General features: G+C 38.8%; 1 protein-coding gene across 2 annotated transcripts in view; it reads left to right on the top strand.

The window, feature by feature from the left end:
• The window catches only part of LOC127630719 (histone-lysine N-methyltransferase PRDM16-like), a 298,653-nt gene extending 271,402 nt beyond the window's left edge, over positions 1 to 27,251 (top strand). Inside the window, exons 5-17 of one of the 2 annotated variants that reach the window (XM_052108445.1) lie at positions 182 to 284; positions 2,939 to 3,140; positions 3,336 to 3,483; positions 3,673 to 3,826; positions 5,104 to 6,607; positions 7,108 to 7,192; positions 8,856 to 9,025; positions 9,572 to 9,649; positions 13,057 to 13,226; positions 13,554 to 13,725; positions 19,104 to 19,325; positions 21,556 to 21,727; positions 24,037 to 27,251. In XM_052108445.1, the coding sequence (XP_051964405.1) occupies positions 182 to 284; positions 2,939 to 3,140; positions 3,336 to 3,483; positions 3,673 to 3,826; positions 5,104 to 6,607; positions 7,108 to 7,192; positions 8,856 to 9,025; positions 9,572 to 9,649; positions 13,057 to 13,226; positions 13,554 to 13,725; positions 19,104 to 19,325; positions 21,556 to 21,727; positions 24,037 to 24,171 (3,315 nt within the window). In that variant the 3' untranslated portion in view covers positions 24,172 to 27,251. Of the gene's footprint in view, positions 1 to 181; positions 285 to 2,938; positions 3,141 to 3,335; positions 3,484 to 3,657; positions 3,929 to 5,085; positions 6,608 to 7,104; positions 7,193 to 8,855; positions 9,026 to 9,571; positions 9,650 to 13,056; positions 13,227 to 13,553; positions 13,726 to 19,103; positions 19,326 to 21,555; positions 21,728 to 24,036 lie in introns of both variants that reach the window. The other variant, XM_052108446.1, reaches the window with a different exon arrangement.
• The last annotated feature ends 591 nt before the right edge of the window (positions 27,252 to 27,842 follow it).

Below are 27,842 nucleotides of genomic sequence, written 5' to 3' on the forward strand. Positions count from 1 at the left end.
TTTAAAACGAAATAATTGTATTAAAATTGCATTATTATTATTAGTAATAGTAGTAATAATAATAATAATAATAATAATAATAATAATAATAATAATAGTAATAGTAAATGTCGTGTAATTTTAAGGCCTTTTTTGGTTGTGGTTTTAAATAGCTTACCCGTTTCTTCTCTTCTCTTTGCAGATATATTATAAAGCTATTAGAGATATTGAAGTAGGGGAGGAGTTACTGGTTTACATGAAGGACGGAGTTTTCCCGGAGGGCTCAATGGCACCGAACCTGGAAGGTGAGATTAATGCACGTCATTAAGCACTCTTTTAAACAAACTCACACAGACCACACTCATTCACCCATGCCAACTATTACTTAGATGCTAGATGTTGCCCATCTTGTGTGTCTTCTTGTTATGCAAAGGTCAGGGCAATACAATAAATATTACCACAGAGTTTAACACAAGGCTACTGAACCACTCTTGACTAATAATACAATGAATAAGTTCTGCAGAATTTGCTACATGTGTATTTATATTTGTGGTTCAGACATGATGACAGTTTGAGAGTGACACAAATGTTTACTGTGCATGCAGCAGCGACTCCTTATGTTATAATTCCTTGTCTTTCATTTTACTAGCCTTTTGGTAGACTGTGCTTCAAGTCACAGAACTTGAAGCTCTTCATAAAAATGCAAAATGTTGGCACTTTCCAAACAAACTCTGCCGTCATCTTTTGAATATTGTATTCCACGTTGGCTGTTGGTTGGTTTGATTCTAGGTGATCTGGTGGTTTATCCGTTGCTTTAGGAAGCGAGTCTGAGAGTAGTTAATACAGACTAGGAATGTTCTAAAGCGCTGAGGTGTGTCTTGGATGACAGCGCAAAAGTCATTCTCCAACACAAGCAAAATGTTTATCTGATAGAGATGTTTCCTCAGAACTCTCTGCCAAACACACAAGAAGAAAGCACTCTGAGACAAAGACCTTGGCTAAGGTAGACAAGGATGTCGAAAGACGCAAGTCAGGCGATTCAGAGAACAAAGGAAAATAAATTGTAAAGTTCAACGAACATGGTCAACGAAGACAGGCAGACAGTTAGACAAGAGTCTAAGAGAGAGAAACAGATAGACAGGCAGAGAAAGACAGAATGAGAGAGAGCTCTCTACATCTACCTCTGTCTCATGGCTTATTGGTGGTGGAATTTGGAGTGGAGCTCGAAGAGTCTCGGGGGACCTCACCCATGCTCGCAGATTAGCTACTAAACTGCACATAATTGTGTTCCCCCTACATCTCTCCAAGAGCTATTAGTTTCCCATTCCCTGACTTTTTTCCACAACATTCCTCCCTTTGTCGTTAGTGCTACTGATGGGACGGCGAGATAATGTCTCAAAGTTTTTTTTTTAACGTCTTCTCTATAAAAAATGAAAAACTCTGACTTTGACATTTTTCATGACCTTTTCATCGTAGTTGTTCCCGACAAGGCCTCTTCGAGGTTGCCAGGGCATTTAATTCAAAATGCTAGTTTGTTTTCCTAGAAGTACAAGTTCAGTCTGTAATCGTGTGTTGTCTGACATTAGAATGAATTGAAATTAAACAAATAAAACAGGATATATATGATGTACTTCTAGTAATATAGCACAAATACAGTCCTTGTACCTTTTCATAGGCTTTTGCATTCAAAACATTAAGTAATAAGAATAGCCAAACACTGACATATTTGAAAAGCAGTGTAGAAATGTACCCATTATGGGGTGATCCGAGTGAATTGTGCATGTAGTATCATGGTTGTATGTCCTCTGAATTAAATTTGAGTATGGCGAACGTAATGGATCATAACTTTGTACCACCGAATTCCTTTGACTTTCTAGTGTTGTTAAGAGACACTGTATGTGGCTCTTGAGTCAGAATATCAACAAGGATGAAACCTTTAAGTTTATAGTTATTTAGCCTATAATAACCTCCTTTAAAGTTTTATGTTCATGTAATTATCAAGATTTTTGCAGCAGTAGGGATCTTAAACATTTCAACTGTTTGTGTCTTAATAAAGCTCCTTGAAAATATGTTTGCCTAAAAATGTGCTTCATCTAAATTAACTTAAAGTCACAAATATTAATATACAGCACTGAATCAACCTGTATTCCCAAGGTTACACTTAGAAAATAAATGTTATGGTTTGATCAAATTGAAATAGTTGCTTATGGTAAAAATGGCAGTGTCTAATATTGTGTAGGTCCCCCTCGTGCTGCCAAAACATCGCCAACCCTTATCTCAGAATAGCATTCTGAGATTATATTTTTCTCACCAAAATTGTACAGAGCGGTTATCTGAGTTACCATAGACTTTGTCAGTTCTAACCAGTCTGGCCATTCTCTGTTGACCTCTCTCATCAACAAGGTGTTTCCATCTGCAGAACTGTTGTTCACTGGATGTTTTTTGTTTTGTTTTTGGCACCATTCTGAGTCAATTATAGAGACTGTTGTGAGTGAAAATCCCAGGAGATCAGCAGTTACAGAAATACTCAAACCAGCCCGTCTGGCACCAAAAATCATGTCACGGTCCAAAACACTGAGATAAAAAATGTTCCCCATTCTGATGGTTGATGTGAACATTCAAAACATTAAGAAGCTTCTGACCCGTATCTGCAAGATTTTATGCACTGCACTGCTGTCACATGATTGGCTGATTAGATGATTGTCGGTGCCAGACGGGCTGGTTTGAGTATTTCTGTAACTGCTGATCTCTTGGGATTATATACATACATAATACATTTATTTACATTTGTAATGTAATGCATTTGATATACCAGTACTTTGTTAAAAGTGGCAACCTGCAATTTTTTATATTAGGTTCGATTTCGACATGATCTAACCCTTAAAGGCTGTGCATTGTCTATTTGAAAATCACTTTATACTTGTTATTGACGAGCAATTGTGTGATGTCATCAATACAGATGAGCCGATGTATCGCTGTGAACACTGTGACGAGCTCTTCACCTCAAAGCTGGAGTTACGGCGGCATCAGAAATACTCCTGCAGTACGAGCAACTCCATCTTTGACTCTCTAAGCGAAGACTTTAAACAGGAGCGTGAAGACAGCGATGAGGCGGTGCACGAGTGCAAAGACTGTGAAAAGATCTTCCCTAGCGAGTACAGGTCAGCATGCTCTACCAAACTGCCAAAGTAAAGCAATTAACCTAAGAGCTTTAGGTAACTCCACACTGTTCAAGAGTTACAACTTTATGTCAAAGAGCATGGACCACCTTTGCATAAATTGAAATACTTATTTGCCATATTTGCCTACATGATGGGCGCATAGAAAATATTTTTGATGCTCTTATGTGTTCTTAGTCTCGGGCAGCATATGATCGTACACACAGAGGAGAGAGAATATAAGTGTGACCAATGCCCCAAAGCATTCAACTGGAAATCCAACCTCATTCGTCATCAGATGTCACATGACAGTGGCAAGCGCTTTGAGTGTGAAAACTGTGATAAGGTAGGTTATGTGTCCCTCTTCTAACACTAATATTTTTAATAGGCTGTCTAGAGTTTTATGTAGTGTTTTCATAGAATGATAATATTAAATAACTGCAGCTCAGGTCTTAGAAAAGCAATATAAAACATTTACACTATGCTATATATATTTACTTTTGGTGCTAAATTGTCATAGTTATGTGTTTCTCAGTTCTTCACAGACCCCAGCAACCTCCAGCGGCACATCCGCTCCCAGCACGTCGGGGCCCGAGCCCACACCTGCCCTGAGTGTGGCAAGACCTTTGCCACCTCCTCAGGCCTCAAGCAGCACAAGCACATACACAGCAGTGTCAAGCCTTTCATCTGTAAGTCTGAGCAGTCTTGTCTAAGCCTCAGATACAATTACCACTGTCCAAAGACCTCCTGGCTAGCTCCACCCCAAGATTGTGACAGCTGTTGTTTTATAGGTCAGAGAAACTAAATGAAATTCTAGAGCCATTCTTTGTTTTGTTCTACATTTGATTAGCTTTTCTTTCGTGCTTTCTTTATCGCTGTCTTTATTACTCCATTTTACCCTTCTTCTTTTATTTTGTAACTGTGCATATTCTTTTGAGGGACCATAAGGCTTGTGTATGGCCAAGGCAGATGTAATGTTTAAAGGTAAAGATCTCTGCCATGTCTCAGCTGCCCTCTTACCAACACTGAGAAAACACCATCTTCTTTTTGCTTGGCTTCACAATGTTCTATGTGTTGCTGTCCGATGTCCAAATGCATGTATGCTGAACCAGTGTACATGGATTTATGTGTATATGCGAAATTCATTGAAATAGCTCTACGGTTAATGAAGAATCTCATCTTTTATCAAGATATTAATGTGCTAACTGATTGTAGGTACACCATATAGCTTTACAGTAGCAGTGTCCCAAATTATGCATTATACACTGTGAACTTAAACTATGCACTTTGAAGTGGCGTATCGTCTCAAATGGAATACTAAAGTTTTTTTTACACACAAAAGCATTTGCCATTTTTCTGCTGACAGAAGTGATGTTTCAAACTCATGTGATGTGTTGCCGCTAGCTTTAGCACGCTAGCCAACCTCAGCCTAACACTTATATCTCATATAATGTACATATTTATACATTGTGGGGTAATGGTAAAACATTGAACTCACATTTGTAAGCTGCTTTCTTCATAGAAGTTTCACTATTTTGACAATTATTGACAATTGTTTTGTCAGGCCATCATCAAGGCCCAATAACCCCACCCCTTCATAGGGTTAGCTGTGATCACTGAGTGCATGAAGTGTCCAATGAAGTACATTGTCCACATACTCTTAGTACTGTTCGTTGCATTTTTAGTGTGAACAAACTACTCAATACTTACGAAAAAATGGCTTACAGTAGTGCAGAAGTATGCGATTTGGGACGCAGCTAGTGTTTTACTTTTTCGATCATCTTTTCTCTCACTTCAAAACAGAGTAGAGTTCAATGCAAACAGTGACATGTCTTTGAAATTAATATACAGCATAAAAAGTTGATTGGTTGATCTGATCATCTGCCAGATTATCACTGTTATTGAATGACAACAAGAATGTAAATAGTATGTTAATAGAATTAACCAGGCATGTGTGTTCTCCCAGGTGAGGTGTGTCACAAATCGTATACCCAGTTCTCTAACCTGTGCCGTCACAAACGGATGCATGCAGACTGCCGCACCCAAATCAAGTGCAAAGACTGCGGACAAATGTTCAGTACTACCTCGTCCCTCAACAAGCATCGACGCTTTTGCGAGGGCAAGAACCATTATAACCCCGGAGGCATATTCACATCGGGCATACCAATGACCTCAAGTCCCATCTTAGGCAAGTCGAAGTCTCATCCAGGCCTGAATCATGCTGGACTTGGCTTTGGCGATTACTTCCCATCTAGGCCCCATCATGCAGGGCTTCCCTTTTCCCCAGGGCCCCCAGCATTCCCAGCCATGTCCCACGGCTTTCCAGGGATCTTTCCACCATCACTATATCCTAGACCTCCGTTGTTACCCCCTAGTCAACTGCTAAAGAGCCCGCTTAGTAACAGTCAAGATGGTAAGTTGCCTCCTCTTGATGCTCCTACACTTTCTATGGTCTCGTCCATGAGCCACAGCAATGGCAATGTTGGAAGTGGCCTCAGCAGTCTGTTGGAAGAGAATCGAGAGTCCAAACTGAACTTGTCATTTCCAGACAAGAATAAAGTGAAGATGAATGACATGTCTGATGGCAGTGACTTGGAAGATGTGAACACATCCAGTGGTACTGATCTAGACACCACCACCGGTACGGTGTCTGGATCCGACCTAGAAAGTGAAGCAGAGAGCGAACGAGACAAGAGCAGAAGGAAACCGGTGCAGGAGAGCAAGCAGGATGAAGTCAGTAGCAGTTCGTTGTCGGTCTCCAGTTCAGGGAACCTCCCTTGTGAGCGCCCTTTCCTCTCCTCACAGCATTCCTTCTTCCCACCTCCAGAAGAGCAAGCACTTCCACCCTCCGGTGCCACCACTGACTCCATTAAAGCCATCGCCTCCATTGCAGAAAAATATTTTGGCCCACGCTTCATGGGGTTGCAAGAGAAGAAGATGGGCTCCTTGAACTACCATTCCATGTTCCCTTTCCAGTTTCTGCCCAACTTCCCACATTCATTGTACCCCTTCACAGACAGAGCACTCAATCCTGGCATGTTCTTCAAACCTGAGACAAAATCCCCTTGTGAGCAAATACAGAAATTAACATCAGCCACTGCGGATTCACCCTTCGACCTTACCACCAAACCCAAGGAGGTCAAACCTCTTCCTCCACATCCTAGCAAGCCAGCCTTGCCATCCAATGCACTGCTGGCCCCAGGCGAGGAGCAACCTCTGGACCTTAGTATAGGGAGCCGAAGCCGAGCCAGCCAGAATGGTGGCACACCTGAACAGCGCAAGAATCATGTCTACATCACAAACTGCAAATCAGCTAAAGACGAGCATCCAGCACTATCTCAGTCCCAGAACATGCACCAACCCCAGATGCCTCAACCACAAGCATCCCTCCCCCAGCCACCTCCTCCCCAGCAGCAGCCATCACTCCACTATGCCAAGCCCTCACCATTCTTCATGGACCCCATCTACAGGTATTTTAACCCAAGTAGGTCTTACTTTTAGAATAAGGAAAGTCCAAGGAACATAAGGAAAGTCCTAGATAGACACTACAACAGTTGCCTCTGTAAACATTTAGATACTTGAGGCACCATTTGGGCTTCCTTAGATGCCATTCTGATGGAACCTTCTGGAGAAGCTCTAGGTACCCTTTAAACAGCCTTAAATGTCCTGTTGTTTTTGTAAAGTAATTTCAAAATATATTTCAAGTGCCTAAAAACCTTTCACTTATGATGAGGTTACTTAATGAACATTGACAGTCTTTATAGTTCTTAGAGGAACTAAGAGTGTCTCAAAGAACTGAAAGGGTGTCTAGATGATGGCCTCTGAGGAACCCCAAATTGTGCCTCAAGAATCTCTTAATATAAATTACAGTGTGATATGTTCAAATGTGGCAAGTTCAAAGTTATTGGTGTAGAGTAGGTTTACAATCACCCTTCGTTGGTACGTAACCCTTGGTGTTGTTGTCCAGCAGGGTGGAGAAGAGGAAGCTATTAGACCCAGTAGGAGCTCTAAAGGAGAAATACCTGAGGCCGGCACCACTACTCTTCCATCCTCAGGTATTCTATATGCATATGTTTGCTTTACCTATACATTGGTAAAGATCCCTTTATGTATTGCATTTTCAGGTTAAGTACAGTAGAGAATGCCAAAACACTTTCCCAGTGGTCTCCACCTCAGGCCCTTTTTTGGTTGAAGCGAAGCTTTGTTGTTGTGAAATATCCCAACTTCTGATGGTATTTGTTATCATTAGATTATTTTCATCATGAAGATAATCTCAAAAGAGGTACTGCCTGTTTTAGCATGCAATGCATTCAAATTCTTTATCTTTTGCTTTGAAAAACAACCTCCATTGTTTCTGTCAGTATTTTAAACCTTTCCCACCTTTGAATGGTGACAACAATAATGAAAATATTATTAATAATGGCCTTTTGAATTGAAACAAATTATGTTACATACTTTCAGGGTAGACCATTGTCTCTGGGAAGTTCTCTGTTGAGTCCCACCACTAATAACTTCCTAGCATTTCTTTCTTGCTCTGGCTGCCTAGATATTGTCTGCATGTCGATCAGTGACTTCCTGTGTTTGTGTGTAATAGAATGGCCTCTCTTGTTGGGAACTGTCTTATCTGACCTGTAAATCTGGCCTCCATCAATGCTGACCTACCGCCCCCCAAATCCAAGCCTTCACGCACTCTTTATTCCCCTATCCACATCCTTCTTCACAAATGTCTTTATTCTGACTACTCTGCGTGGTATCTATCTATCTATCTATCTATCTATCTATCTATCTATCTATCTATCTATCTATCTATCTATCTATCTATCTGTCTGTCTGTCTGTCTGTCTGTCTGTCTGTCTGTCTGTCTGTCCATTCGTCTGTCTACAGTATATGTATGTCTGTCTGTCTGTACCTAAGAATACATCATTCCTGTGGGATGTCCAGCCTTATTGCATAATATTAGTTTTATTAAAAAATGTTTTTGATAGTACACATTTTATTGTATTAAATTTGTATTAGTGAAAACAATTGAAGATTTATCAAATTGTAATAACCATTGCAGCTTTTAAGAGGTTTTAATATAACCAAAAATAAAGAGCATTATCAGAAACATGAATGTCTGTGTTGATATTCAACTAAAGCACTTACAGAATCAAGGTAATACACATATGTGTTTAAATAAATTAATACACAGCGTCTGTCTCTGTGTTTATCCATATTCCAAAAGTAGGAAGGATGTAAGCTGCTTTTGGCCATAGAGCCACATAGCAAAGCCTTTGTTCTGTAAGAGGGGAAGTACTATCAGCAAGGGGTATCTTAAACTGCATTGTATGGTTACCGCTCACTGAGGTGAATGGCTCATTCAGACGCTTCTCTCTGAGATTTGTTGGGAACAAAGTAGGAGCCGGGGGCTCCCTGGGGGCTGCTCGAGTGACTGCCAATGTGCCATAGGTTAGGGAGGTCACTCTTGAACAGCACAATCAAGACTCGACCTTCTGATATATAACTTCCTCTGGCTTTCCATCCTATCTGGTTATGATGCAAAACTCCCAGACTCTCTGTCAGAAATCCTCATGTATCTGCCCTAAACAAATACTAAATCTTATTTTCGTCCCAGATAAGCCCTAATCTCAAACAAAATCAATTTGAGAGGATATTCTGATTATACCGTGCATAAAACACAGCATTTGTCTCTGAACTCTCCACATGTTCTCTCCTCAGGTGTCTGCCATGGAAAACATGACTGAGAAGTTGAAAAGCTTTAGTGCTCTGAAACTGAATGCTCCCAATTCCCACCAGCACTCCTCACACCACCTCTTTAACTTCCGCTCCCCGCCTCCTTCTCTCTCCGATACTATCTTACGCAAAGGCAAGGAGCGATACACCTGCAGGTGAGCGGCACTCGTGAAACAGAAGAAAGCACATTTGTTACTCTACAGCTAAAGTATATAGTTAAATAGATAAGCATTGCTATAATTTTATTACAGTTATAGTTGCATCAACATACTGTAACCTGAATTGAAGATAATATAGAGAAGTAATGTAAGCTAATGTCATCACTGTTCCAAACTCAAATGACTTTCTTTCTTCCATGAAACACAAGAAGAAATGGTAGGCAGAATGTTAGCCTCAGTCACCATTCACATTCCTTATATGGAAAATAAATGCCTTAAATGCATGTCAAGTCCCTTAAAAAAAATGTTTGTGAATAAACGATGACTGAATTTACATTTTTGGATGAACTATCCCTTTAATTTAATTTTGTTGGCATAATTATAATTTTATAGTATTTACATGAATGTATAGATGCTTACATTAAATATGATGTGATATTGTAATGTGTTGTATCTGTAAGTATGCTGCATCTAGAACTCTCTGTATATGAGAGATGTAGGTGCTGGTCAACTGTATCAAAGTCGGGTTTTCATCCTTTGCAGGTACTGTGGGAAAATCTTTCCCAGGTCAGCTAATCTTACAAGGCACTTACGAACACACACAGGAGAACAGCCATACAGGTAAGCCTGTCTGAGACCTACACGCACACACAACACACACACACACACACACACTCAGAAAAACACACAAGTGCAGTACTGAAAGTAGAGTTGTTTTGGCCGCATGCATACATTCAAGTAGCTTTCCATGGTTTAGTACAAGGCCACATACTCATCAAACATAGACAGACTTAAATCCAAAGGTTCCACATCACTACATAATTTAAGATTTATTCCCATTGTAGTGGTCCTAAAACGTATTTCAACACTTAAGTTGCACTTAATAATATATGAATGGCATTGCATTAGATAGAAAATATCAAACCAAGTGGCATCTGCAAACAATTGTGCAATTACTTGGTGCCAACTGGTCCCAAGGTGATTTTTAGGGATGTATGAAGTCTGTTCCCCTCAAGTTCACACAGGTGTCCTAGCAGAGTAACCACAGGTGCAGTTTACCACATCAACTATGAACATGTTCCACCAGCATTTAACAACCAAAAAGTGTCCAAATGCTTTGCTTAATAATTGAACAGTATATCTATCATTTTAGAATTTGAAACCTGGTGTCCCAGCTTCTTTTTGTTACATGGTTTACTTGAAAAGTGTACTTACATATCTTTAAAACAATTTACACTTTGTTTGACATTTTGTTATTTACCGCAATGGCATTCATATGTTTTTAAGTGTGTAGCTTAAGTGTTCTAATACTTATTGGGACCATTGTATGTTGTACCTGTTTTCATCAGCAAACACTTATGCTTGACATTCCCAGACAGAGATACACATAGACACATGGGGAAATGGACATGAAGAAATGGACAGATTTAGTCATGTGATCAGACATGAACTATGTTCTGGAGTAAAAGCTGGTCATTCTGAGAAATTTGAGATAAAAGAAATTAAAGACATGAGAGGCAGAGTGATCAAAAAAGAGAGAAGATTGATTCTCTCTGTGCAGATGTTTTGGAGGTATATAGAGCAAGCTCTGGACAATGTTGGCTGGTAATAGCACCCTGGAGACATCTATGCTCTGTTTATAGAAAGGCTTAATTATCATTGATTTGGCTTCTAACCAGCAGTGGAAAGTTCTCCTCTATGAGTGTGAGGGCACTTTGGGGCTTTCAAAGTTTTAAGTGATATTTTGACCCAGAAAGGGCTAAGATGTGAAGAGGAAGACTTTTAACTGCTAATTACCTTTAAACAGTCTATTTTCTTATCAAATTCAAGTAAAGATCATTTTTGAGAGAAAATCGAATTGTATCGATTCTTGGTATGGCGAGCATCAATATTACAATTGCTCATTTTCAGCTTAAATTACTTGAACGAACCCCTAAACCAAAGTATTAAGCTTTGGCAAGGAACTTGTCCTGAACTATTTGGTTTATGGACAGGAATGATACCCAACCAATCACCCAGCAACCACATAGCAATCACCTAGCAACCACCCAGAACAACTCAGCAACCACATTTGCACCGCTTCTTCAGAAAATGTGAAAATGTTACAAATTGTACTAAAAGTGCTTTGATGTTCTGTAACATTTACATGTTCACCCGAGTGTATTCTTTGCGTACAAATAAGGGTCAGACCAAATCAAGGCCCACTCTCTGTTCTACTAATCTACCATTGAGCCCTGCGAACGCACTCGACAAGATAAAGAGCTTCCCGTGGGACGCAAGCACTACATGCTTGGCTCCTTCACAACAATCCCCTGATTAGCTCATTTAGAAACAATTTACCCTAACAAATAGCAGACATCTTCAGAATCTCCCCGTCTTACTTTCGGCAAAGGCAGAGTCAGGCCAATATCAGAGCAGGGCTGTGCTTGGCAGGCTTCATTGTAGAAGGTGATTTGCCTGCTGTAGATGCTATCAGCCACTCTATGCAGCGAAATTGGCCCACTAGGTCTGACCATTGAAAAGACCCCATTCGGATTGTAACGCTTCATGTACAGTGCTAGTAAAAATGCAAAAAAGAACAGAGTTGATGAAGTCATTTAAAGTCCCCTTGGACTGGTTAATGAAAATAAACAAAATGGGGGGTAGAAAAGACTGGCTGAAAAAACAAAAAACAAGGAACCTTGTCTTGGCATTTTACCATTCTCTGTGATCCGTGATGTGCAAGACTGGTAAATGGGTTCCTACAGACGCACACACACACACACACACATTTGCTCGCAAAATAAACTGGAACATGAAAAGGGGCCTGCATCTTGATTCTGAGCACTTTATGACGAGTGATTTTCCCAAAGCAATTAGCCCTGTAAGTCAACTTTGCAGCGGCCACAGGAGTCTAAGCGAAGCCGGCCACCCAACAAAAGAGGCACTGTCCACCGAACTCCTGACACTACCCTGCTGCAATGTTTGTTTATCTGCACATTAAATTGATGTTCTCCTGCCTATTCTGGCTGGCCTGACATTGCAAACAAGCAAGCCACAGAGATCCAGCGATGGAAACCGAGATGTGGCTGTTATATCACACATTCACACAGAGGCACAGACACGAAAGGACAGCTCATATCACATATAGCTTAAGTTGAAACAAACTCCTCAAAGCAGCAATTGATTAAGGCCAATCAGAACAGGGAAATGTGTGCTTCATTGCATATCACGTTTACAAGTCTGCAAGGAATATTTCCTTGGCTTACTTGCAATGAATAGGAAATCGATAATGGCAAAGCAATTTGGCACAAAAGAAATTATGGAAGTATTGTTTGCTACGCTAAAAGCACAAATCTGGTTTCCAGTGAGGCACTTACAATGGAAGTGAATGTGGGCCAATTTTTGAAAGTAAAAATTGTCACTTTTTAAAAGTATAGCCACAAGACATAAACAATGTGTGTAAACATGATTTTAGTGAGATAAAATCACTTGCTAACATATTCTGTGTAAAGTAACAGCCAATTTTACAACTTAGTTGCCATGACAATGTAATGTCAATGTAACAGGATCCAACTGGTATGTGACAGCTGTGGGTATATGTAAACCTCACTCCCTGGCCTCAAGAGGTGCACTAGCGACTGATGCTAGTGGCTGTAGCCTTTAGCCTCCTCGTTAGCACGTCCGACTCCCATGCCGGTTGAAATCCCGCTCGGAGCGGGTCGAGCAGGACCAGTTATATCAACAAAACCCACAACCATAAAACCCTAAAATGACTGTATAAATTACAATTCTAGCAATTTTAGAACTCAAATAATACATGAGTTTAACAGGAAAATGTATGTAAGTGCTTGAAAATGACTTTGTGTAAAAGTTGCTACTGATAACTACAGCTGATGCCTTCATTGTGTCTTGAAACCTACTGAGCAGTCTGTCTACCAAGTTTGCATTTTGAGGCACTTTGATGCTTTTGAGACACAGCCGATGTATACACTAAACCAAAAACCTCATCTAAGATCTTTGATTTTCTCTCTGTTCCTCTCACACAGATGTAAATATTGTGACCGATCGTTCAGCATCTCCTCCAACCTTCAGCGACACGTTCGTAACATTCACAACAAGGAAAAACCTTTCAAGTGTCACCTTTGCAATCGCTGCTTCGGCCAACAGACTAATCTGGACCGCCACTTAAAGAAACATGAACATGAGAATATTCCAGGTAAAATATATCTCCATGCTCACTTAAAACCTAAGTATGTTCACATGATGCCAGAGGAAATTAAATCTATGATGTTATTTTTATCATTTAAAAGCCATTAATAATTACAGTCAATTCAGTTAAATTGGGTAACTTTTTGACAGTCATCTTAATGGAAAAAAGTTGCAAAATTTAACAAATTTTTATTTGTCTAATTTTTAATTAATAAATGATACATTTTAAAAAAGAAAGAATAAATATGCAAAAACCTGTTGATGACATGGTTACATATCTTTTTTTTTTAACTACTGAATTATTTCTGTAAAATTATAAATGCTTTCATTGTAGTGAGTCAGCAGTCTGGGATCCTCTCAAATTTAGGAACAAATATTTCCTCACCAAACTCTGAGTCTGACAATCATGCGCTTTTGGATGAGAAGGAGGACTCGTATTTCTCAGAGATCAGGAACTTCATCTCCAACAGTGAGATGAACCAGGCATGCAGCTCCTCAGAGAAAAGGTACGAGCACACACAAACACTCACATAATTACAGTATGTGCACCCACATACATGCTCATATGGTGTTTTGAAGCTATGACAACACAACACATCTTGTCGACCAGTGATTCTCAACCCATTTGACAGTGAGGAATAAAAAAGCAACTGTAAATGCAAATAATAAAATGTACATAGTTAGGATAGTTATGATGTTGAAGCCTGTGTTCAATCAAACTTTAAGCACAGATTCAACTGTGAATTCAACAGATTCAATCAGTGTTTGATTTTTTCGAACTTCTATAGCCTACGATAAACATTTTTGATACTGTCTTCGGGTCTGAACCAAAGCAAGTTGAGATCCACCAGTGAGAAATACCGTAAATCTGTTGTATACACTGCTGTAGCGTCAGCCATGCTCTGTTGTGAAGCAGAAGTCTGGCCTCTAGTGGAAGACTGCGGTACTGCTTCACTCCATTACACCCCTCGCCTTGAGGCAGCAGAGAGAGGTACGGGACATCTGAATGAGTCATTTCATCTTCCCTGAGTTCTGTTCTGCATTAAGCCCAGCAAGATACACATCAGGGAGCACATTCAAACGCCTTATGAAAACACCAAACAAAGCTCATTACTGCCAAATACGAGAACCGTCAGCACGCTTGTCTGTGTGTGGCCAGGTTCACGTTGCTTTAGAGTTTGGTTTAGGTGCCGAGGAGATTGATTCTCACAGACAAGTGTGTGCGAACAGATACAGAGCCAAACACATTAATTCTTTCTTGGACGTGTAATGATCCTCCTCAATTTTGCCAGTTCCTCATAACACCAGTGAAGAGCCGATGCCTCTGACGCATGAAAGCTCTGGTGTGGACTTGATTGCCATCTGGGATCAATAGTCCTCTCATGACTTGTACAAGCAGGTCTGGCATTTTAATATCTGTAATTCGAATAAGTGCTCTGTTTTGTCTCTCTGCAAATCGGCCTCACCGAAACACCCGGTTCAAATGGACAGACAGCTGCAAAATTCCCCAATGCGCTCATGCATCTTTTTCATGATGTTTTTACCCTTTCTTTCTCACTTGCTGTCAATCTGGTGCAACCAGACCATGGCGGAAAATTCTCCTTTTAATTCCTCCTTCTCTCTTTCTTACCCTGTAGGATTTATAAAAATAACAAACTGAGATTTCTTTAATATTTCATTTGTTTCTTTTAGACAGCAAGGAGATTAAATGGAGAGCATATGAGAACTTATGCTTCTCAGTTAGTTTTTGAGAAAACGGCCCCAGCGATCTCACATACAGGATATCTAGTCTAGAGTTTCAGAGCAGAACTCAGCAGTGTCTCAAATATTTCTCAGATTCGCAAAAATGCCAAAGGTCAGATATCTCAACTTTTGTTAAATTCTTCCAAAGCCAAACTATATTTTTTGGAGATACATCTGAGACAATGTTGATACTTAAATGAGACATAATTGAGAGCTCCATTATCTGAGCTGTACTGTCAATTGTACTGTAATAGCATAGCTCTATACTGTTACTTTATGTCAACTGTTGTCTCATTTGTGTCTATTCTAAATTCTCCTAAGGAATTTTAGCAAAAACATCTGAAACAATGAGACATAACTGAGACCTTCATTATCCGAGCTATGCTATCCATAGTAATTGTAAATCTCTGCGCTGTTTTTGTAAATCAACAGTTATCTTTTACAACTGTCAGCAAGATGTGTGTCTATTTTTATTTCTTGGAAGGAATTGTAGGGAAAAAACAACTAAGACAATGTTGGCACCTAACTGAGAACTCCATTAGGTGCCTGGAGTTCTGATAGAGCAACCTCTGAGCAGTAAACTTTTCCTCTGGTTACTCCTGCTTTCTTTTCTTCCTTGAGTGGCGGTGGAAAAAGAAGTGATCTGTTCTTCCAGACTTCACCATCTACAGAGTGAGGCATGATGGGGGTTTCCTCACCGCTGGGTTAATGGTGTTGCAAAGAGTGTGCGTCTGGTCTGTCTGACTTTGACTGTCAGTTTGAGTCTGTTGGGAGCTGAGGGCTCAAGACAGACCCGCAGGTTTACCCCTATCGGGGGACCCTCACTTTGAGACATTTATCTGTGCGCTGCATTGATGGAGCCCCCTCCCTTGCAGCTAACGCAAACAGCGCTCTGACATGTTTAGACTGAGAGACAAAGCACAGGTCTGTGGCAGGACTGCCGCTGTCTCCCACGTGGCATGGACTTTCTCTCAGGCCAGGGCAAATTTGATTATGGGATATTTAAGCATGATGGAAAATGGGAAACAAGCAGTTCTTCTTGTCCTTTTTTTTGTAAGTAAGTCTACACCTCACATAGCTTAACCACCCACCTTACGACCTTCCCCCCTCCTCCCCTACCGGTGCACTCGACATTCGTCTGCATTGATAGACGTTTGTTTTAGAGCAGTGAAGTGAAAATGACTTTGGTGCAATGACATCATAATCTTGCGAGAAGCCGAAAGGTTTGGAAAAAGAGAGGTAGTGGAACGACGTGGTGCTGATAGCTACTTTGCAGAACCTTTTTCTCTGGAACTCGGTGGCACTGAGACAAACTATGATGATTGCTCCTGACCTGTCTCGTTCACTCTGTCTCATCTCTCCGAAATTAGCCAATTCATCATTGCTGTGTTCGCAAGAAATGTCTGTCATTAATTGCGAAACCTGTGTTTGTCATATGTGGATCTGTGTTTTCGAGCTCACGCCAGGCAGGGGAAGTACTGGCCAATCCAAAATGATGGATGGCAACCCAGAGAGCAGCAAAGCATTGATATTTGGCAGTCAGATTATGATGAGAGAATTACCGCAGTGGACTCTGAGAACAGCTTAATGTCTATCCAATATTTTGGGGAGGCATAGTAAGTTGTCATGATTGTCTAAAAGTGCAAATTCTGTAGCGTTTATTGGGGGGGATAATAAACACCAACACCTGAGCCTATCAAAGCTCTGAGGTTTTGCTAGTAATACATGTAAAGAATTCTGAATATATGTAGCCACACATTCAATGCACGTACTTGTGTTTCCAGACTGAGTAAGAAATATTTTTTGTTACTGCTAACCCGTTCAGTTTTTCAAGATTGATTCTCGAGCTGGTAGAAATACAGACAGCAAAAACACAGTTGATAGCTTGGAATTTAAAATACAATCAGAAAAAGTCTGAATATATGGGCTCGTTTTTGTCTGAAACAGATGCAATGTTTCCTTAAAATTAATTATTTGCTGTGTAGAAATAAAAAAGTTTGATGTAGTATTTACAGCCGTGGCCAAAAGTATTGGCAGTGACATCAATTTTTGTAGTTTGCTGCTTCAGAATTTATAGATAATCTTTTCACATGTTTCTATGGTATACTGGAAAATAATTATAAACATTTCATGAGTTTTAAAAGCTTTTATTGGCAAAAACATTCAATATATGCAAAGAGTCCATATTTACATTGTTGACCCTTGTTCTTCATAACGTCATAAATTTCAACCGGCATGGGAGGCGGACGTGCTAACGAGGAGTCTAAAGGCTACAGCCACTAGCATCAGTCGCTAGTGCATCTCTTGAGGCCAGGGAGTGAGGTTTACATATACCCCACAGCTGTCACATACCAGTTGGATCCCGTTACATTGACATTACATTGTCATGGCAACTAAGTTGTAAAATTGGCTGTTAAAATTTACAGTGTTGGCCCCTTGTTCTTGGGCCAAATCCTGACTGATGGCGATCCATTCTTGTCTTATTAGTTCTCGTAGTTGATCACAATTTGTGGGCTTCTGCTTGTCTACTCACCTTTTGGATTGACCACAGGTTCTCAATGGGATTAAGATCCGGGGAGTTTCCTGGCCACAGATCTAAGATTTCAATGTAATGATCACCGAGCCAATTCATTATCACTCTTGCCTTGTGATATGGTGCTCCATCATGCTGGAAAATGCACGGATCATCACCAAATTGCTCCTGGATCGTTGTGAGCAGTTGCTCTTGCAGGACGTTTTGATACCATTCTTTATTCATGACAGAATTTTTGGGCAGAATTGTGAGAGAGCCCACTCCCTTGGATGAAAAGGAACCCCACAGTTGAACCTCTCCGTGAAGTTCCTGATTATCCGGTAAATGGTTCTTTCAGGTTCAATATTCTTTGCAGCAATTTCCTTGCACGTGAGGCCATTTTGATGCAAAGCAATGATGGCCGGACGTCTTTCTTTAGAGGTAACCATTGCTAACAAGAACACAATGATTGGAAGCAATTCTTCCCTCCTTTTATGGCAATCAGTCTGCTATTATAATCCAATCAGAATGATAGTGATTTCACCTGAGTAGTACTCGTTCACATTTTCCCAGGTGCTGCTGATATGATTAGTGAAATGATGTTAGCTGGTCATTTAGTGCCAGGGCCAAAAAAAAATGAAATTTGGGTTTTTGTGGTAAAGTAAATTTTTTTTTGGTCAATGAAGCTTTTTGCAATTATTTAAAATGCATCTGATCACTCTGCACAATAATCTAGAAACAATGTGAATCAACACCACAACAACTGAAGCAGAAAACATTGTGAAACACAAAATTGATATCACTGCCAATACTTCGGCCATGGCTGTAGTTATATGAATGCAATATTCACAACGCAAAGCTCCCTCCCCAGTCCACCAAGACCATTTACTGAAACTAAAAAAAGAAGTATTGTCATCCGAACTACAGGCACATAACACACTAATGGCAATTTAGTACTCATCATCTTGTCACAGGCATTTTTACTCATTTCGTATTCAGAGATTGGCCAATCACAACAGCCTCCTGGTCCTATAGTAGTAGCGTTACTACTTGTTCCTACTCCTACCTTTTTTGTGAAATTACTTTTAAATTAATCGTTGTATTCATCACAGCCTGTTCCCTGCTGAAATGAACTTTTATTCACTTTCACACAAATCACCAGTAAAACGGCAGATTAACTGTTCATAAATAATTATTTTTCACCCTGTTCCTCACACAATGCTATCTTATGACATCTAAACTCTTTTACCATAGTGCATGACTTGTAAGGCGATACGTTTTAATGTTTGCTAGATAAAGCATTAAAGCATTTGTTTTTAGTGTTATTCCATGGACATATCACCTCAGAACTGCAGCAATTTGAGTAAGGAACCTTGTAATTTAGCCAAAATGTTGCTACAGACACTGACAGTTCAGAGACTTGCACTACGTACAAGTATGAATTTCAAAGGTAATATAGTGTCAAAGAGAAGGTGGAAAATAGAAATGAAAAACTAAATTACATTTGTTTTTGGTGCAAGAAACATGACTAACATTGCATCCTATCAATGATCTGAATATAAAAATAGAAGGCATAGAAGCCACAAACCAGCAAGACTCACGTGACTCATGTTTATGTGATCATTACAGGACGGAGCTGACAGAAGAAGAGCATCCTCAGAGTCACACTCACACTGCCTCCAAACTGGAGGAGGAAGAAGAGGAGATGGAGGGAGATGATGAAGATGAGGAAGGCTCGTTGACAGAAAAGTCACAGGACGAGACGGCTTCTCCCACCACTATGGTGCAGGGCACTTACGAGGACGAAGAGGAACCGACCTCTCTCCCGATGTCTTACGAAAACACGGGCAGGTCAGAAAAACATTTGATAAGCACTAAAATAAGCACTGTTTTTTGATAAGCACTAAAATAAAGCTATATTGACTCAAAAGATCACAACCATTTTACAAGATACATGAATGAATCCAAACTTTCTCCACCAATTGCAATTTCTCTTTCTCATAAAGTTCAAACGTTATAGTGCAAAAAGGAATAACCTTTGATTGAGTGTTCATGAAAGAAGATCTGTATTGCATGGAATAACAACTACAGTATAGATATCACACATAGGGCTGGGTAAAAATTTTGATTTTCCAATTAATCGCAATCTTCATTTGAATGATTACAATATAAATTCTTAAAATCGCAAGATCGATCTTTTACTCTATGCACAACCCTCTAAAATGCGCTCAACCGAAACACTTCTGTGCCGCTATCCCCTTTTCTCCCAATCTGGAATGCCCAATTCCCACTACTTAGTAGGTCCTCATGGTGGCGCGGTTACTCACCTCAATCCGGGTGGCGGAGGACAAGTCTCAGTTGCCCCCGATTCTGAGACAGTCAATCCACACATCTTATCACGATACTCCACATGTAGAGGCTCATACTACACTCCGCAATCCACACACAACTTACCACGCACCCCATTGAGAGAGAGAGAGCCACTAATCGCGACCATGAGGAGGTTACCCCATGTGACTCTACCCTCCCTAGCAACCGGACCAATTTGGTTGCTTAAGAGACCTGGCTGGAGTCAATCAGCACACCCTGGATTCGAACTCACGACTCCAGGGGTGGTTGTCAGTGCCAATGCTCGCTGAGCTACCTAGCCACAGCCTTTTGGAGAAACCGTAGTACAAATAATGCCTCACTAATGCACATGTAACACAATGTACATATGCAATATAATATATGCAATTTCAAGACATTGTTTTTATTGACTGAAAACTTAAAGCTAAAATGTGACCAAAATGATGAAAAACTAATGTTCAATATAATTAGTAAAATGTATATTTTTGTAGTATACTAAGGTCCCCAGTATAATCAACAGCATTAGCTTATAGATAATTTATTTCATATGTAAGCAAAATTTACATTCTAAGTTAAATACACCCAAAAGAATCAAAATCGAATCGAATGACATCTATTAGAATCGAGAGCTTGTGAATCGGAATCGAATTAAATCAATACATTTGTATCAATACCCAGCCCTAATCACACACATCATCATCATTATCAGGCAGCACAAGAACAATGGGCCAACAACAGGATTTTCAATTTTAAGCAGATTTCATTAATAAAAATGTAATTGATTTACATTGATTCAGTTGAATTAAAAATGGGCTACTTTGTCCAAAATTTGTGTGTGCTTAGTCTTTTTTTTTTTAAAAGCGTGTTGTGTCATTAGGAACATGCTAATGTCCAACTTAATTGAAATCAGTTATGATTCAAGGTGAAATGTGTACCATAGTGTTTGCCACTTGTTCTGTGATGCCTTGTTGTCTGTAATTCCTATAATTAACACAACTAATAAGCAATTAATCATTTGTTCGTTTACGTGTTAAAGCATTTCAAACAAAAAAAACGAAGTGAAGTGGACAGTGCTACAGTATGCTGCAGTTGTGCACCCACTGAAACTATTGAGTGTTCATTTGTTGCATTTTCATTCACTGCTTCATTGTCCTCACCTATAACATTACAACTGTTGGATTACCACTGAAAACACAAAAAAATAGATGTTTCAACAATCAATATTTTGTGGCAGTATTTTATTTAAGGCAAAGAACAGCTTAATCCAGACTAAAATGGTTTACTGGACTAAGGTGTTTTAAGGTGGTTTCCCAGGCTGGCTAAGCTGGTGTTCAGCTGGTGTAGATGGTCAGCCAGCTGGTCTCCCAGCCTGATCTGATGACAAGTGCTCAAAACCTATTAAAACCAGCAAACCAGACCAGCCTTACAAGTTTAAGCCTGGAAAACAAGCTTCTTGTTACGTTTTCTCTGTAGAAAGGGATCTCATTTAATTTTGCATGGACAGAGCGATGGATAGAGTTCTTGACCATAAATGTCACCCCAAGCCTATTTGTTTTGTGCTCTCATCTGTCAGTATGATAAACACCCAATTTGTTTTAATACCCCGTCACCATTTCATTCTCCTCAAACGCATCCAGTTCCAATATTTAGACTGAAGTTGTGACTGGGCTAACCGAGGGTCCCCTCCCCTGTCCACACTTCTGGCCCTTTCCCCCTCCCCTTCCTGGTACAGGTGTATTGAGGAGGATGCAGGCCTATTAGATCTGGAACCTCTGGCTGGTTTCCCCAAAAGCCTGGAATTCCATAAAGCTGGCGAGGAGCCCTATGACATTAAAGACATTTTTAGCAGCTCGGTAGAGTCGGAGGCGCTGAAAGAAACTCTATTCAGACAGGCTAAAACCCAGGTATGTGACTGTACCTGCTCCATAGGAACATTGCTATGCCATAAAGTGTGCTCATGTCTTTGCTTATTACTCAGACATCAAGAAAAGTAAAGACGTTTAAAGAGCATGTTTTTGAAAAAACTCAGCAGTTTTCTTCTTGGTTTAGATGTGACAATTGTCCAGGTATATATATACAGTATATATATATATATATATATATATATATATATATATATATATATATATAGACACACACATTTTTAGGGCTGTCAATCTTTTAAAAAAAAAAATTATTGTTTACAATTTTGTATACAAATAATTAATTCATTAATACAAATGAAGTAATGTGCCAATTAATTAATTGAATTAATAGCAAGTTATCACACATAACAATATTGACTTAAAAAGCCCTCAAATAAAGATAATTTAGTAAATAATTATTAGAATAATTATACAATCAATACAATATATAACTATAATAATTCAAATCATTCAAGTACGTTACATCATATACAAATATTGTGGAAACTTTATTCTGACAATATGTAAAGTTTAATAGAAGTCAATATAATGTTTGTTTGTTTTTTCATATAATTGAATTATTATTGGCCTGCTTCCGTCTGCGCTATTTTAAATTGTTGGTCTTTGTAATTGAGCACCTGACGGATGCTTTTAAAGCATCTTACTTTGGTTGCGTCTCGTCTCAATTGTTTACAGTATCTCTAAGTCATAAGCGGGATGTTTTTGTGAAACTTCAAAAAACTTGTCTCAGAATCCCACGTTCTGTTGTCCTCTGGCCAGCTGTTTTTGAGCACAAGCTGCCTGTACAGCCGGAGTTGCGCTGACTGCCCCCTACTATCACAGATCTGCAAAAAAATCAGGGCGGTACATCAAGCTTGAATTTCTCTTTTGGTTGGAACATTTGTAATTACCAAATTCACGCATGATTAACAAATTGCATTCATTCTTTTAACATGTTATTTTTTCTTATAATAATCAAACTAAATTAACATCGACAGCCCTAAAAATTAAATGCATTTTGAAATGTCATGTTGCTATGTTAAATAAAAGAACAATAATATGATAAAAAAAATAGCATTATATGTATTTGCAAACATGTGAATTTGTTGTGAAATTCATTCTAATTATTAAAAGTTTAACGTTACATAAAATCTCAGGGGTGTACTTCAAGTTAAAAACGTTCGGCAATAGTCCGTACGTAAAAACAACAGTTGGGAACCCATGCAGTATTTGTATAACCTAATTATTGTGATTTTCATTTTGTCATCTAACATTTTTAATAAATAATATTTTCACTACTACTCAATATTAATTGAATGACATTAACATAACTAACAGTTCTAGCTTTCTTTATCATTGCACCATTTATTATCTTTTAAATTGTCCTCTGGTCCAACATAGTCTCATGACAACTCATAATAATTCATACGAGATGGCGAAATGGTAAGATATTTTATGACTTGACTCGTATGAAAAGGTACAACTTTTATTCCCATGGAAACCAAAATTAACAAATAGAATTACAAATCGATACAATACAGGCATGATATTGTAGCTAGCCTCATATCCAACACTTGACTTTAAGAAACGAAATATTTGTGGACAAATTTGGTTACTTATTACATTATATTTTTAATGCAATACAAATGACCTGAAGAAATATGCTTTCCTCGTCTCATTCCAAGCCCTGATGTTTTCTCTCTTCCATACACAAATGTTATTTTACAATTAAATCATTTAGGTTTAGGGTTTGGGGAACATTTATTTATATGTATGCATTTGACAGATGCTTTTATCCAAAGAGACTTACGGTGCACTTATTACAGGGACAGTTCCTGGAGTTAAGTGCCTTGCTCAAGAACACTTTATGTGGTTTATCCCACTACGCCACCACCACTCCAGGGTTAGGGTTAGACTTCATGTTTAAGTTTAGGTTTGAGGTAAAATAAGGAAAAATTATTTTTGTCTTTGGGAGTAAAGTTTATCTTTTTGTACAAGTGAACTCATTCGATTTCTTACAATTTCGCCATCTTGTACTATTATTGTGACTTGTCATGGAACCGGGTTGTCTCAACATTCCATTTGGTTTTGTTACATGTTTTATGTGCGATCTCAATAATTAGTTTTGTGTTAAATATTGTTAATCTACTGTATGCTTATGAATCCCCCATTTAAAGGAATGTATTGCAATGTTTATAGCACCTCAATACATATTAATTAGTATACAGTACATCAGTTCTTATACTCAATAAAATAGATTAAATACGTTATGGCTCTGAGATTGACTGTTCCTCCTTTTCTTCACCCAGGCTTATGCAATGATGCTCTCTCTGTCTGAGAACAACAATCTGCACGCACCCTCCCAGAACTCCTTGGATGCTTGGCTCAACATGGGAGGAGGGTCTTCAGAAACGAGCTCCTTTCACCCCCTCAACAACATCTGAGAACACGAACAATGCAAAAGAGAAGTCAGAAATGAAAGGAGAAAGATAGAGAGGAGGAAAGAGCTTGAGAAGACCAATGATGCCACAGTCGATCCACCACTATGTGCGTAAGAAAGGAAGGGCTGTAGAGATAGCAGACCGCACTGTTGAGAACAGACACAGGATCCAGTCACAGATGGGAGATTTGTATTCCACAGTTGAACAACAGGAATCAAATCATCAATTCCCCAGCTAAACACATTTTCGGTCTAAAACTAGACACAATAGTGATGTTCTCTCCTCAGCAGCTCAAAACCAGAGGGGATACTGCATTTGAATGACTCAAAAATCACAATCGTTTTCAATTATATGCATTCAACAGACTCTGCTCTCAAGGCTTATATGGTTTATCAAACACACAAAACATCCCCGTTCCCGTAGAAGCCCGTGCTGTGTTGGGTGGTGGACATTTCAACAGTTTCTATACAGCATTTCATCCTCAAGTTGCTCTTATTCAAAGGTTTCCTTTAAATGAACTCACAGCTGAAGTCTTAGGTCATTAGAGTAAAAATAAACATTCATTTTAATGACAATAGAAGCACTTAAGCCCATAACTAGCATGCTAACTTCGCCCTGAGGCTGACCGCCATTTGAAATGTCTATGCTGGAAGTCACTGGGATACGTTGTGACTTTTTTGTTTAAGCCGCACACTTTTGAGTCGTCCCTTCAACCGTAAGAGCAGCCAATGTTCATGCGATATATCACGCAGCATGGTTGTTCAAAGTGTATAGCATCATTGTCATTGTAATTATCGTCATGGTTCGTATTTTAGCTGTATAAAGGCCTTTAGACCAAACTGAAAGTTTGTTTTAAAGAGTTAAATTATTCTCCAGTGGGGGCAATTGGAATATCTTTCCTCCTTCGTATTGAATTAAAAAATATTATACATTATTTGTATGTGATTTGCTCCTCAGTAAACAGTATTGTTTCTTTTCAGGCACATCTGTGCTTAAATGTTAATATAAATATTTAGTGAAGGACCAAACTTGTACAATATTGTTGTATGATGTACAAAATAAGTTAACAGATCGTAGCAGAGAGTGTTGTGTGCCAAATAACCCCCTTTTCTTTGACAATCATTGAGTGATCGCCTCCACTGTTAGTAGTTTTTCCTCTGTTGTTGATTACTTAGATTGATGAGTGTTTGCCTTTTATTTATTTTTCATTTGTATTTTTTGTTTGATTTTTGGAATAATGAAAAAATGAAGAAAAAAAAGTTTGACCCACTCTTTTGAAGGAATCAAATTACTGAAATATTTCATCATAGAGCAACAAGTTTGCCAATATACGTGTTTCATTTATCAGTACGGAAGACATCAAATGTGTCTATGAAATCTGGTTTATGATACATCTGTTCAGCCATTTAGAAATGTAGGAAATGTGTGTGTGTGTTTTTTTTTTTAATGGTTGGCATTCTTGAGTCAAATGTTTTGATTAAAACGTCAGGTTACTCAAAAAGAGGGGCATTATATGTTGACCTTTTTACACATGTTATCACTCAAACATCATCATAAAGACAGTGATTCAACCAGTAGCCTATATCTGATTCAAAGTGCACGTTTCAAATGTCCCATTTGTTTGGAAAGCGCCATTTTCGTCAGGTGGTCATAAACATCACAAACAATAAGCATTTGCATCAGCTACATTTGAACTGTCACCGAAAAGACACCACAACTGAGGCCACATCCACGCAAATTCGTTTTGTTTGGTCTCCAACGTAGTTGTTTTCCAAAGTATGAGGTAATGTAGTGGAGGAAAACGCCGTTTGAGTAGCATAACCAATGCGTTTACGAATTTTAGCGTGGATGAGGCCTGAGACGGCCACTAAGGGATCGTCGTCAAATGGTGAGCAGCCACATTTAACGCCCACATGAACAGAGCTTTCAGAGACACCAGATCCATGAATACACGTTTGAGTCCTCATCCAACTTCTCTGAACTGTGAAGCCAGCGAATGAATCGTAAACAACTGAATGCATATTATGAATGTGTAGAGTAGATTTAAAATGTAGTATAAGGCAAACTTCCTCCGAAAGTTACCTTCTCATGAATGTCTTTTTGGGGACTTTTTTTGGTCAGGAATTTATACCTTTACTACTACTCCTCACAGCCTTCTGTTGGGATTTTTAAAGACTTTAAACACTACCCAGAGTGCACCACATATTCTGGAATCATAGAGCCCACCTTTGTCATACCTAACATATACTGCCTATATCATGCTTTACATCTGATCTCTAATATTAGTACTGGTTTTATTGTCATTTTTGAAGCAAGGCTGGTTTTAACAAGCACTTTATATCATAGGTCAAAAACTGCAAAGAATATTCAAGCTTTATCAGAAGAACTTGTCATTCAGGAACATTAGGAATTCTCTATTTCTACGGCAGACACAAACCACACGAGATGCATTTTACTGGCCGGGAATTTTCTGGATCACACAGTGAAAAAACTTGGAGCACTGTAATATTTCAAGTGTACCACCAGGTGGCGCTCTGTATATTCTTACTCTATTTCATGCTGTATCGTCTCACTATGTCATTTACTGAGAAAGAAGTCTTGTTTGATGCATAGAAATGCTGGGGATGCGATGGAACTGGAGAGAGATGGAGTTTGGAGAGAGTCATGTCACATACTACTGTACTTAGCAAGCGCTGTAGATGGATAAGAAATTGACCCACGTTGTTAAAATTATCATGGACAAATGGTCAAACAATGAACTGAGTTATTCTTGACCCACTGTTACATCAAAAACAAATGTATAATATCAAAAACCATAGATTACTTGGTTTCTTAAAAAAAAAAAAAGTGTATAGAATTTTAAAAGAAAAAGAAGAAGAATGATGACATTGCAGAAAAATTCACTCAAAACATGGGTTTGGAAATACACGGTGCTTGTTTAATTTGGATCTTTGGAGTTGTATATTGCTTCTGTTATGTTTATTAAAAGATATTGTGCATGACTTGTGTTTTAGAGGTCATAATGGTGTCCATTTGTGAAATGTGTATCTTAAATTAAAAAGTAAAAAAAAAAAAAAAAAAAATACATCTTGATAAAAAATAACACATTTTTAGATGCACTTATTGTACATGTGGTTAGGTTAGCTAGTTTGACTTTAAGTCCTGTTTACTGCCTTAAATCCAATGGGCAGATGGTAATGAACTGAACAATATGCTTGTGGGAGAGAAATAATGACAACATTTAAGGATTGTAGAATAATACTGAGAATTCTGAAGTTGTTTTTTCGATGCTTGTGATTACTTAAGATGTACTTTAGAGCAATTTCATGGAAAAGACATGATTCTGATGTTAATTCTGTAGAATAGATATGTATACCAAATGTAATCTTTCCAATGCTATGAAGAATTTATACATGAAATTGATATGCAATAAAAACCTGTGTGCTTTTTATATGAATAGTGTTTGTTATTTCAAATAAAGTATGCGTATGAATGGGTGTTTATCAGGGCAGATTAGACCTGAGTTAGGCCTTACAATAAACATTCAAAGAGATTTTGGTGTTCTGTACAATCAGTCAGCCCCACTAGATGATGCTGTTACACAAAATGATTGTCTGCTCATCAAGGCTGAACCATGTCTTGAACATTGTACAGCCATGGCCAAAGTATTGGCA

The sequence above is a fragment of the Xyrauchen texanus genome, chromosome 37 (assembly GCF_025860055.1).
Source record: "Xyrauchen texanus isolate HMW12.3.18 chromosome 37, RBS_HiC_50CHRs, whole genome shotgun sequence".
Taxonomy (NCBI): Eukaryota; Metazoa; Chordata; class Actinopteri; order Cypriniformes; family Catostomidae; genus Xyrauchen; species Xyrauchen texanus.